General features: G+C 41.4%; 1 protein-coding gene across 1 annotated transcript in view; it reads left to right on the plus strand.

The window, feature by feature from the left end:
- MCTP2 (multiple C2 and transmembrane domain containing 2) overlaps positions 1-13679 on the plus strand; it is a 248854-nt gene that overhangs the window by 89280 nt on the left and 145895 nt on the right. Inside the window, exons 4-5 of the mRNA XM_030873171.3 lie at positions 12320-12462; positions 13200-13276. Coding sequence (XP_030729031.2) covers positions 12320-12462; positions 13200-13276 — 220 coding nt within the window. The remainder of the gene's footprint in view (positions 1-12319; positions 12463-13199; positions 13277-13679) is intronic.

A 13679-nucleotide genomic window follows, 5' to 3' on the forward strand; every position in this document is an offset into this window, starting at 1 on the left:
TCGTGTGAAGGGTGGTTGCATAGTGTCCTGCTGTGCACTAGCATACTAGGTTGCTGATGCCCTCTGGTGGCCACATTTCAATACTGCAAAAGGGAAAGAAAAGTCCATTGCAGGAGTTCACTGCAACATCACTACGGCGTACACATCCCTTCAGCTGTAGGCCTGAGGGCTGAGGGTTCATGGTCGTCTTCTTGATGTGAGTTTTAGGCAATGACAATTCGTGACCCATTCATCCAGCAAACGGTTCTCTAATCCCAGCCCAGGTAGACTGGGACAGCTGTTTTCAGAGCAGGGACAGGTACTTTTGCAGATTATAGGAAGAATGCATTGGATAAGTCATTTTCCTATTTGAAAGGAATGGTTTAGACAAAAATTTTTAAAGATCTCCCACTAGTGTGAAAAGTTGGCCATGCAATAGGGGTTTAATAAATTACGAAACTGCTACCAAAACGTTCAAATGTCAGGCATCTCTGATTTGGGTCCTGTTTGCCTCTTGCGATTTAGTAGGTTGATTTTAAAGATTGTACCATTTCTATGATTATATATTTTTCTTTAAAAAGGAAAGGATGCTCTTGTATTAGACCTAGAGAGGAACATTCTCCTCATTGCAGCTGTGATTGGGGGACAGGCTGGATGTTTCTAGAACTCTGTGTTATATGCTGAGGATCAGCCGTGTAGCTTCCCAGCAGGTGTGCTGTGAATGGGATGCACTGAGGGTTCACCCCTCTGCCTCCGGGCAGCCCTGTGGACTTGGGCCAGCCCCTCAGCAGTCTCTTCGGTATACTCTGTGCTGCCCAACACAGATGACCTTGTTTGTGCTAGGATGGGAAGTGTTGGGGGCACTGGACAGTGGGTCAGAGTCACAGACTCGGGGCACAGATCATCTGAGTTTGAATACCAGCTCAGACATCATCCAGCAGTGATTATGGGGTTTAACCTGGTGCGTGTGCTTATGGGGATGTGTGCGTGGGAGGGGTGACATAGCCATGTACAGTGGCCACGAGCTATTATTATTGCTGTGTCTGGTTCTAGTTATTCTTCTTTCGGTTTTATTTCTGTGTTTTCCCTCTGGGAAAGGCAATGACTTGTGGCATTTCCGCCAAATTTATTAGGGCCCTTCTTCCCAGTTTCTTGATAATTTGTCCCACCGTTTGCATACCTCTTGTTTTTCTCTTTAGATTTTTTTTTTTTTTTTTTGCGGTACGTGGGCCTCTCACTGTTGTGGCTTCTCCCGTTGCGGAGCACAGGCTCCGGACGCGCAGGCTCAGCGGCCATGGGTCACGGGCGCAGCCGCTCCGCAGCATGTGGGATCTTCCCGGACCAGGGCACGAACCCGTGTCCCCTGCATCGGCAGGCGAACTCTCAACCACTGCGCCACCAGGGAAGCCCTCTCTTTAGATTTTGTACTCCTCACCCCCTGCCCACTGCCAGCAAGGCAAAGGGTTGGTTAAGGTTGTTTTCTGAGACCAGTTCCTGATTTCTTGTCAGTGCAACAGCAGAAATGAAAGAGACACTAGTTTTTAAGGGTGCATTATTTGAATAAGAACCCCATTGTGAATTGATGGTTTTATTTTCTTCATCTTAAATTTGACTCAGAAGATGCCCCTCAAGTTTCATAGCGACCAACATGGGAAAGCTTGGTGTGGATGAAGTCATCCCAGTAGGTCATTACTTATTGAAATTTTTTACTGAATGTACTACACTGATCTGATTTTTAAAAAATACTGAGTTCTAAAGTAAAATAGGATCTGACTTCAAATTACTTGATGATTTGCTAATTTTGCTTCACATATATATTTTTTCTGTATTATAAAAGTTCTATTTTGAGAAGAAATTAAAAGCAGTAGTACACCTTTCTTTGTTTAATTAATGTGCCAGTTTAGGTTATCATTCCAGATTTTAATTACTAGTAATAATGCTACAGAAAACATTCTTGTACCTACATCTGTGTGTCAAACTTTATTTCTTTGCAAGTCATTTATTGCAGTGAATTGGATGTTTTCTGTCACATGATCTGACATCTCAAGATTCTACTTAACAGAATTGCCAGTTCACTCTTGAGAAACACCTCTATTTTGCTCATCCGCCAGGAGCATATGAGTGTTCCACTTCCCGTTTCTCAACTCCACTGTGTGTAGATTATCTATGTCAATTTTGATAAAGAAGAAGTATCGTCTTGGTCTTGTTTTAATTTATGCAGAGAAATTTGGACCCTGAGATATATTTGGTTAAGAGATATTTGCTTCTCTTTTGTACACAGCCAACTCCATCCACCTCTGTGGCTTATTCTCCTGGTTCCTGGATATGTTCATGTATATTTTTCTACGTTGTCATTTGCCTTTTAATTTTGTTTATAAAGTTTTTGTTGCAAACCTCTTTTCCAGTCTTACACTTTTATTCTGGAGAGTTTCCTTTCTTCCTTGCATCCTATGCTTTTGTACCTTGAAAGGCCTTTTCTCTCTTGAGAGAGATGCATTAACCTATATTCTTTTCTGTCTGGTTTTACATTTTTTTCATTAATCTCTTTGATCTGTATCAAGTTTATTTTGATTTCTTGGCCCAGAGTCGGAACTTAGTTTTACTTGTTGCCAAATGGGTATTTAATTAACTAGGACTACATTTTCCTTTCCCTAATGATTTGATGGCCACTTTTCAATTGGGTATTAAAATGCAGTCCATATGAGGGTCTGCGTTTTGGATTTCTCTTTGATTCCTATGGATGTGTTGTTTTGTTCCAGTGCCAGCACCACATCACAGTTGTACTGTACTGAAGGGTCACAGTCAATACTTTTTATTTTGCAAAAATTGGGGCTTTGCTTCGCATTGGAGTACCTACTCTGAGCACCAGATGGCGCTCGATCATTGGTGTGCTTGTGTGGGAGCAACGAATACACATCTGGTCAGCTTATTCAGAAAGATGCTCATTCATTAGCAAACTTGAAACTTTAAAGATGCAAACACCCATCCTGAAACCCAGGTAGCAGTTGGATTTCCTCCACTTGGTGGGTTTTGGTAGCCTGCCAAGGTCCCGCAACAGGGATGGGGAGCCGAGTTTACACCCCTGTGTACTTCTGATCACCTCATCAAGAATAGGGGTGCAGGCATCTCTTCTTAGTGACCACTTCAACAAAAGCCAGTTTGTTCAATTACTCACCAAATGGCCAATTTACTGAATCCATCAGTATATTGACAATGTTTTTCATTCATCTATTTAGAAAATTAAGTGTATAACATTATTGGATGAGAACTTTTAAAAACAACTTTGGGGCTTCCCTGGTGGCGCAGTGGTTGAGAGTCCGCCTGCCCATGCAGGGGACGCGGGTTCGTGCCCCGGTCCGGGAGGATCCCACGTGCCGCGGAACAGCTGGGCCCATGAGCCATGGCCGCTGAGCCTGCGCGTCCGGAGCCTGTGCTCCGCAACGGAAGAGGCCACAACAGTGAGAGGCCTGTGTACCCCCCAAACAAACAAACAAACAAAACAAACAAACAAACAAAAAAACAACTTTGGAAGGTCTCTGTGTCATATTAGTTAATCGGCCCTGAAGACAAAGCCAGAACAGCATCTTAAATAATATTTAATTTGTCTCAGGCCAAAGAAAATGATAGAAAGGAATGGACATGGCCTGGCTTAAGTTGAAGATCCCACAAAGGGGATGACTAAAGACAGAAAAAGAATATTAGGGGGAACAGAGGTGGTGAGCAGGCAGAGAGTAGGGCAGGTAGGGAAGTCTTGGGGTGGGGTGGGTGGGGTGAAGGAAGTTTTGGGGGGAGCATGGTACAGGGGGAGAATCTGAAGGCCCCATGAGGACCTCACTCTCCACAGCTCTCTTAATTCCCCTTGTTTATTCTATACAAACTTTAAAAATAGTCAAAATAAACAGTTTTGGTAAAACTTTATAAATAGTTAAAATAAGCAAGTTTTGGTAAAATTGGTAAATTCAGATCCTCAATCTCACTGTAAGTTGGCCACTGGATGATCTTTCAAAAAAATGGATTTCGGGCTTCCCTTGTGGCGCAGTGGTTGAGAGTCCGCCTGCCGATGCAGGGGACACGGGTTCGTGCCCCGGTCCAGGAGGATCCCACATGCCGTGGAGCAGCTGGGCCTGTGAGCCATGGCCGCTGAGCCTGCGCGTCCGGAGCCTGTGCTCCACAATGGGAGAGGCCACAACAGTGAGAGGCCCGCGTACTGCAAAAAAAAAAAAAAAAGGATTTTGGTGAATTTGGTACACTACATCACAGGGTCCAGCCACGGGCAAGCCTTGTCCAAGGTGCCGCTGAACTGTTGTCCATGGTGGGCTCCCCAAGAGGAGGGGAGTCAATCTCACTGGGAGAAAAGTTCAGGAGTGGTTCAACCAGGATGTGCTAAGTGACAGAAGGTGGCCAGCAAGGCCTTTAGATGGTCTGGGAGGAAACTGTTCTTCTGAGGCTGGTACCAAAAAAACAGAAGCATGTAGCCACCATGTGCAGGAGAAGGGGAATGTGCATGTTCCCTTCATTTAATTGTAGTGGATAAAGCCTGGCTTGGAATTCTGCTAGACTTGAATCTCCTGCTCTCTTAAGTAAAGTAGACTGTGCTCTATAAAGGGAAAGTTGTTTCTCCTGTCCCATTGGACTGAGGAAAAATGCCCTTGAGTTTCCATAAGGCACATTATGGTTTCTGAAGGGGTCTGTTAAGAAAGCTGCAATTGGGCATGGCTTGCTCTGGAAATCTCAGTGTAACTGCTAGAGGGCAGCAGCAGCTGTTGAAAAATCATCACTCGCTTGTTTTCTGAAATCACGTCTGGCTCTTATTTAGCCACCCTTGGAGAAAGTCAGAACTTATGGATCCCATATGAAAACAACTCAGATTTACTTCTTTTTCTGGCAAGAAGAAACATTCCAAATAGGTATATATATTGCAAAGAGTCTGAAGATATGTGTATAAATATAATGAATCTTATTACTCTTAAGCCAGAGGATAGGAAAAAAGTCAAATTTATGCTTTTCATATGTGTTCAAATACTTTTTATGCAGAATGAATTCATCTATGTGTATCTCAGTTTCCCTAAAGACTTAGTAAATAATTATTGACTTGAAACTGAACTCTTAATATCCCCTGAGAAAAGTTCTCAGGTATTACAAAATGTGAACTTTGTGTAAAATTATGGAGATCATTTCCTTTCATAAACAACCAACAACTCCGAGAAATGCATTTAATTAGGAAACTTTTCTAGCTTAAGACCACGTTTCTTTTGGAGACGCTATATGGCTGAAGTTTTTAACTTGGCGAATGAGCTTTGCTGGTGACAAATAACTAGGTTTTGTCTACAAATACAACTTTCGCATTCAATGCATTGGATTTTTAGTTTAAATTAGGAATGCTAGTTTTAAAAACCTATATGATATAGTACATAAACTATATGATATAATGCATATGTGTGTGTGTGTGTGTATATATATATATATACACACACACACACACACACACAAATAGATACATAAATGGCCATTAAACTGATTTATAGAAATATACTTACGGGCATGGAAGGGGACAGATGTGTTATTGACTGAAGAAGGCAGGTAAAAGAATACAATATGGGGTCTGATTCCTTTTTGTGGAAAGTGTGTATGTGTAAAGTCTCGGTGCATACCAAGATAGTAAGCTTTTCTAGATGGTGGTAATTTTCTTTCTTTCTTTCTTTCTTTCTTTCTTTCTTTTCTTTCTTTCTTTCTTTCTTTCTTTCTTTCTTTCTTTCTTTCCTTCCTTCCTTCCTTCCTTCCTTCCTTCCTTCCTTTCTTTCCTTCCTTTCTTTCCTTTCTTTCCCTTTCTTTCTTTCTTTCTTTCTTTCTTTCTCTCTCTCTCTCTCTTTCTTTCTTTCTTTCTTTCTTTCTTTCTTTCTTTCTTTTCTTTCTTTCTTTCTTTCTTTCTTTCTTTCTTTCTTTCTTTCTTTCTTTCTTTCTTTCTTTCTTTCTTTCTTTCTTTCTTTCTTTCTTTCTTTCTTTCTTTCTTTCTTTCTTTCAATTAATCTTGACTTTCTGCTTTTTCTACTACCATGGCCATGAGCTGTTATACTAGAAAAAGCAAAGAGAAGGTGTTGGTAATTGGAGTTTCATTACAGATGTATCTTATTTGCATATTGGGCTACTTCTTGAGCCAGTCCATGTGATTTTATCTGTTCTATTCAACCACTTCACCTGTTAATACTGCCCATCTTTTCCATAACACTCAATCCGGTAATAGCCCCTTGGGTTGATAAATCGAATGCCAAGAGCACAGAATCTTCAAATATGATGGTTCTTGATGACTCTCTCCTGATGGTAAACTTGAGTTATGTGTCCTTCTTATTGAGCTGCCTGTTATTTTCATAAGATTATACCTGCAAAGTTCTCTGAAATCCTAATGAATCCCCTTAGGACTGTAGGTGGGGCAGTAGCTAGTACTCATGAATACTTAGTGACTTTCAGATTTTAAACGGCCCATTCCTTCCAAGACAGCTCAGATTGTTTCATGAAATTTTCCCAAACCACATGGGATCCCTGTGAGAAGTATATAACATAAGGAATTTTCTGTTCAACTTTTGAAGACAGAAGGGGTTATAAACATCACACCTTTAGAAGGGACATATAGAGACAAATTATCAGTGCATGTTACTTGGACAGCTAAAATAAAGTAAATGAATATTTAATTAGTACTGCATACACTGTTACACACTCTCCCCTTTTAAATTAATTGAGTAGTAATACTATAAATAGAAGCACATACTATGTAAATGTTTGGAGCCTCTTGTTACCGAAGTATAGTGGTTCATTCAGTTCTCAAGATAATTCTACAAAGCTGGCATTTTTCCATCTACAGGTGAAGATGGTAAGGCTTGAGGAAATTACGATGCCTAAGGTTATACAGTTACTGAAAGGAAGGTCTGGGAGTTTAATCCACCATGCCCATCTTACTTCAAAGTTTATTCATTTATCATATCTTCATATAATTCACCTACCATGCATATCAGGCAACTCTGGGCATGCATCTCACCTTCCAGAGCTTTGATTTGGAGGAGTTTAATATTACGTTCATAGGTGCCCAAGTAAAATGTTTTCTATATTCAAATAATTTTATGAAATACAGAGTAGAAAAGTTTTAGGCTGTTTTTATTATTGCTCGTTTGTCATTAATACAGTTCTTAGCAGTGTTTAATATTTTACTCTACATAGGGAAGTTCCAAGTAAGGAAAGAGTAAACAGCTTCTCCCAGTGGTTTTGATGACATAACCCTTTCAGTCCATGGAGCACCTCGAGGTATGAGTGTTCCATGGATCATGCTCTGTGAAACCCTGGATCAGTGCTTCTTATAATTTGGGTATAGCTATCTCCTCAACTCCCCGGTGCTGTGTTATCTCAACTACCAGGTTTCTTCGCTCTAGCCTTTTTCTTCTTCCTTCTAAATTATAAGCTGCTGCCAGATGTATATTTCTGAAGCGTGGCTCTGATCACTTTACTCTCCTACTCATAAGTAAACCTGAATTTCCTTCCCTCTCACACTAAAATAATTCCAGATGGACCAAAGAGTTAAGTGTCAAAAACGAAAAGCTGCAAAATCAGTGGAAAGAAACATGGCTGAACTAACTGAAAATCCTTTAGTGAGAAAAATTCTTCTAAGCAGAATGTTAAACGACAGTGCCATAAATAAAACTGGTAAATTTGCCTAAATAAAAGTGGAAATAACTTATTGCAAGAAGTAAGGTAAGTCTAAACAAAGTATGACAAGATTTACAGCCAATGGCTGCTTTCCATAATTAAGGGCTCATTCAAATCCATAAGCAAAAGACAAAACCTTGAGCCCATAGAAAAATGGGTGAATTATATCAGTGAGAATTTCCCTGACAAAGAAAGGCAAATGTAGGTCACTAAAATATGAAAAACCCTAAGCTTTACTCTAAATGTTAATGATAGAGAAAAATGGAGATACTATTTTTTTTACCTGCCGTTTTTTCAAAGTAAAGGTTTATGACATCAAATATTGGTGAGCATGTAAAGAAAAAAATACAAAACGTATATTCTTGGTGGAAGTGTCAATTTTTACAGACTTTGGAAGAACAATTTGACAATGGCTGTCAGAACCAGAAAAGACACATTCATTTGCCCTTGCAGTTTTCTTTTTTAAATAAATTTATTTATTTTATTTATTTATTTTTGGCTGTATTGGGTCTCCGCCCCTGTGTGGGCCCTCTCCAGCCACGGCGAGAGGGGGCCAACCCCCACCACGGTACGCGGGCCTCTCATCGCGGTGGCCTCTCTCGCTGCGGAGCACAGGCTCCAGGGGCATGGGCTTCAGCAGCTGTGGCTCGCGGGCTCTAGAGAGCAGTCTCAGCAGCCATGGCACACGGGTCCAGCCACTCCGCGGCATGTGGAATCTCCCCTGACCAGCGCCTGAACTCATGTCCCCTGCACTGGCAGGCGGACCCCCAACCACTGCGCCACCAGGGAAGCCCTGCTATTCTTTTTGAATATAATCACATATGAACTCAGAGATAGTCATACAAAGATGCTTGTTGTAGTATTGTTTGTGCTAGTAAAAAAAAAAAAAAATTGGAAGTGATGTAAATGTTTATTATTTGGTAACTAGTTACATAAATTAAGATACAAGAACACAATGAAAATGTATGCAGTTGATAAAAGGAAAAAAAACCTGGTGAATCTGTATTGCTGATGTGAACAGAGCTTCAAGGTACTTTAGTTGTGAAAGCACAGAGTCCAGTGCATTTATTATGATTACATTCGAGTTAAGAACAATTCTTGTATTTTTTCCTGTAAGACACTCAAGAAACTGGTGCATATGAGGAATGGGAATGAGGAAAGATTAAGAGGGTGGAGAGTTTTCATTTCATACCTTTCAGAATCATGAGCATGTATTACACTTGTTAAAAAAAATTAAAAAAAGAGAACAAGAAAACCAAAACTATATTTCTTACAGAACAAAAACTTAATTCCTTATTTTGTGACTTTTAAGGCACTTCAGTCTGACTCAAAACCGGGGTTTTTAACTTTCTCATTATACATTTTATCTCCTTAATTTCTGGATGAATTGAAATGCTTGCTTGGCACCGCACAGATCTAGTCATTTTGGCCTCTTTCCCCTTTCAGTGACGGTTCCTCCAGCCCACATGGCCTCAGTCCTTTTCCGCTTGGCCAGATCCGCCCATGTTTCAATTCCCATCTCCTTTATTTCAGCCTCCACGGATACCCCAGCTGGAGCTAACCTTTCCCGCCTGTGAACTAGCATACCCCCCAAGTTCTATTCTATTTTGACACTTACCTCTTGGACCTTGGGTTATATATACCATCTGCCTGCTGCCCGCCAGGTACAGAAGAAAAGGCTCTGGGGTGGATCTTCCTTTGCCGTCCCCCTTAGTACTCAGTCACACTGAGCCATGCTCTGAGGCAACCTGTGTTTGTGGCATGTGAGTGATGTTAGCAGGCCTGACAGGTACAGGGTCAAGGGAGGCGTGACCATCCATAGCATCTGTGCAGAAATAAGGACTGTCCCGCGTTGTCGGGAGTGTGAACTGGCACAGCATTTCTGGAGGACCAGTGCGTGGCTGTCAGTCTGTCTCAGCACACCCAGAACCACAGTACCTTTTGCACGGGAGCAGGAAGCTCCGGCTCTGGATGTGTGATGGCTACATATTCTAAATTTGAGGCTCCGTGACTCTGTTGAGTCCACATGGCAGGACGGGTGGCGACCCCAGGAGAGAGGCACCGTCTCTGGCCTCCTAGTTTCATTCTCCTCCCAAAGTTCCACACTACCTCTTTTTTTTTTGTGGTACGCGGGCCTCTCACTGTTGTGGCCTCTCTCATTGTGGAGCACAGGCTCCGGACGCGCAGGCTTAGCGGCCATGGCTCACGGGCCCAGCTGCTCCGCGGCATGTGGGATCTTCCCGGACCGGTGCACGAACCCGTGTCCCCTGCATCGGCAGGCGGACTCTCAACCACTGCGCCACCAGGGAAGCCCCACACTACCTCTTTATTCCAAGGAGCCTCATTGTTTATGAAGCGCCCTGTGAAAAAAAGGTTAAAGTCCACCCATTCAGGTGTCATCTCATCATTTGTATAATCTGGGCGTTGCATTCCTGAGCCACGACCCCTTTTCAGAACCTGCCTAGTTAAGATGTCACTTGCCTGACAGTGAGGCACTTAGTCTCAGAGAGAAAAAATCACTACGTGCCCCCTGCCCCCCCTTCTCAAATTTTCCCTAACAATTAACGCTGTACTCACTTGACACCCTGGTTCCTTGTTTGGCTTTGTAAACCCCAGTCCCTTTTTCTATTAATTCCAGACATTAATATTTTCTTTCACGCAACTGCTGCCATTCACCCGTGAAACAGTTTGAACATTATGTAGCTGTCAAGATGCCTGGGGATTACCCAGTATGCTTTGCCTGTGAGAAAGTGACACCACCGAGGCCCGGTTTTGAGATGTTTATTTTGAGAGCACGCTGACAAGCATGAAGGCCTGATCCCAGAGTGGCAATTTCATTTAATTAAAGGCCTCTTTTTATTAGAGTTTTCCCCCCACTTTTTTTTTTTTTATCTATATATATCAGAATGACTTAAAATCTGACTTGCCGCAGGTGTTCTCTTGTACTCTCAAAGAGGGGGTGTGGACAGATTACTGACTCACTAGTGACTATTCCACTGAATGGCTGGGAATGCCTTCATTTTTACTATCCTTCTCAGAATTGCTGCTTAAGCGTGTGCGAGTACGTGTGTGTCCAGGTTTAAAGTAAAAACTGCTGGGTTTCTGCCCCTTTGTTGCCAAACTTACAACGTGAGTGTCGAATATGTATATGTGTATATTTGTAACTTGATTTCTTTGTTTTAAAGTTAGCAGCCTTGCCATGCTGGAATGGCTGAATTATCCAAATGATACCTTGGTTATTCTGTTAAGACTTTTAGCCAATGTGTATTATCTTGCCCCCGAGGGATGTGACTCTCAGTTAGAATAGTTAGTATAAGAATTGCATTCATGTTCAGGAGTTGTCCGTCCTGCAGAAACCTCAGAAAGAGCTGAAAAAAAAATGATTGAAATAATTCATGGTGGGTATTAACGAGTTGGAAGTGTTTGTAACAGAGTAGCCTAATTAATTTTTGATGTAATATTCTTAGACTACATTGGCTTGACTTTAATATCAAGAACTCATGTCAGTAAATCTGTGGAGGTCTCTGTTGGGCATTGTCCAAGGCACCTGGAATGTGTCAGTGAACAAAACAGACTGTTGGTCTTTGAGCACTTATTCAGAGTCTGGTTCACGATGAATTATACCAGCATACCTCCCCCAATTAGATTTTTTTCCTTTCTTTGTAGCGTTATCGGCTAGCCTTCATTCATGCCCTTATTCATTTATTTGTGCCTCTTTTATTCATCCTTCACTAGGTAGTAATGTGCAAGCATGTCCCAGTCTCTGTTCTGTGTCCCGAGTATGATGGAACACTTGCACAACACATTAAGCCTGGTATTATGTTTGTGGGCATGTTTTTTTCCTCAACTGATCTGAAAAATGGGGGGAAGGGTCCATCATCGGCCCTTCTTTCTGCTTTGGACATAGTGGCTATAGCGGGACATTATTCTTTCCTTTTCAAAGCTTCCCGGGAAGAGGCAGCAGGTCAAGGGTGTTGGCCCGAGGCCAGCGGGTCGGAGGGCCTTGTTGAGGGGCGTTCAGCTCTCCAGGGGGAGACAATGTTCTCTGCTTTACCGCAGGTGCGGAGGGTGGGGCGAAGAATGGCAACTTTGTCAGTTTAATCTCTACACCCCTGGTTCTGGGGTCTGAGTCCCCGGGCTTCTGAGTCGGTGGTTCCAGGGATTGATTGATGTATTATGATTATATTATAAAGTACAGGGTTCTGTTGAGTCAGCCATCTGGCCAAATGTTTGAAAATGGTTTCTTTCCCTTTTCACTGACTCACTGCCATTCTTAGGAGGAGTGGGCTTCTCCCCAGGACTCCTGAGATGCTTGGCTGGTGCTGGTGGATTTTATTTCTTGAATTTTTTGTGGGTAGGAGAGTGATGACATACCCACGATGAAAACAAACAGAGAAAGCTCAAGGAGCCCATTTATATTCTACCAGGAAAGGCAAAGAAGAATCAGTCATTTACCCCAGATTGTTTCACTTCTCTCCCCTCTCCACCTCTGGGGCCTTCAGTCTCTGTGCAGGGAGACATTTGTTCTGGGTGTGCTCAGTGAAGTGCTTTGAGCCTGGAGAGCGTGGAAAGAATCTTTATTTAATGGAGATCCTAGGCTTTTTACGTATATTTTAAAAACCTGTCTTGCTCTCTTTTTCATTTAAAGGCACGAGTGATCCCTATGTGAAATTTAAGCTGAATGGGAAGACTCTGTACAAAAGTAAAGTCATATATAAGAACTTGAACCCAGTTTGGGACGAAGTAGTCTTATTGCCAATACAAAGCCTTGATCAAAAGCTGCGTGTGAAGGTAATCCCAGATGACTTTCAAATCTGCTCTTTTATTAAAAACATTTATTTCTCAGCCATCTTCGCCCTCTTAAAAGTCAACTTCCCCAAATTCATTCTTGTATCATTCCTAAGCACTGGCTTAAAAATATAAGTATGGAAGGGATTCTTTATACCCTTGGTCAAACTGTATGTTACTCTCAGATCTAGCAGAGTGAAAATAATATCTCCATTGATTGTATTTAAACTTACTGAATGTGGAAGAAATATTACTGCCAGTGCAGTGGTGACAAGTACTAAAGCCTTTCTCAGAGAGCTTTAAGCTACTGGTTGTAAGCATCAATTGCTCTAACATCTGGGTTAAAACTGCATGAGTTGAGTGCAGGATGGGATTGCTATAGAATATTTAGCAAATTTCTGTTTAATTGGCGGATTTGCTCACTGCGGAAAATACTAAATTTTAATGAGAGACCATTTAAACTACAGAGAGTGGTCCATTGTGCATAATATCTTAACGCATATGAATACTGCCTTAAAAGTATTTTCTGTTATTTTGGCCATAGTAAGCAAAATGCACAGGTTTGAATAATTTTGTTCTCCCCATCAGCTTGGTTAAATTCTTCTTTATACTGTGCAAATTATTTTTAGATCTAGAAGACTGAATTCAAAATTCCCAGCCTATTGCATTTATCCATACTTTCATATACTCAGTTGGTTTGCCATATTAATGTGTGTTACTGGCCTCCTTCTTCTTTGTAGGTGTATGATCGAGATTTAACTACATCTGATTTCATGGGTTCTGCATTTGTCGTTCTGAGTGATCTTGAGCTTAACAGGTATTGTAATTTTACCATCTAGTTGTTATTAGTGAATTTTAGAGGGAACTCAAGATAATCAAATGACAAAATCAGAATAAATGAAAGAGTGCTTTAAAATGTGAGTTTTTCTATAATTTTCGCTTTTTAGCTCCCAAATATATATTGGTCAGATATTACATCTTCTATAACATAACCTAAAAGGTGTATTGAATTTTGTACTTTCGTGTTCATTAACCTACTTACCTTAAAATTAAAACCAGTATTTACATTTTCTTTGGGCAGTAGGGGAGAAGAATCAGTTGACCAACTGTTGAATTAGGCAATGCCAAACAGTTTCTCTACCCCTGAAGATGGTTGGTTTATTTTCACTGAATCTGGTGCTTTTTTTAACTTGTGTCTCACCCCTGTTCAGGGGTAGGAG

This window comes from Globicephala melas, chromosome 2 (assembly GCF_963455315.2).
Source record: "Globicephala melas chromosome 2, mGloMel1.2, whole genome shotgun sequence".
Lineage (NCBI taxonomy): Eukaryota > Metazoa > Chordata > Mammalia > Artiodactyla > Delphinidae > Globicephala > Globicephala melas.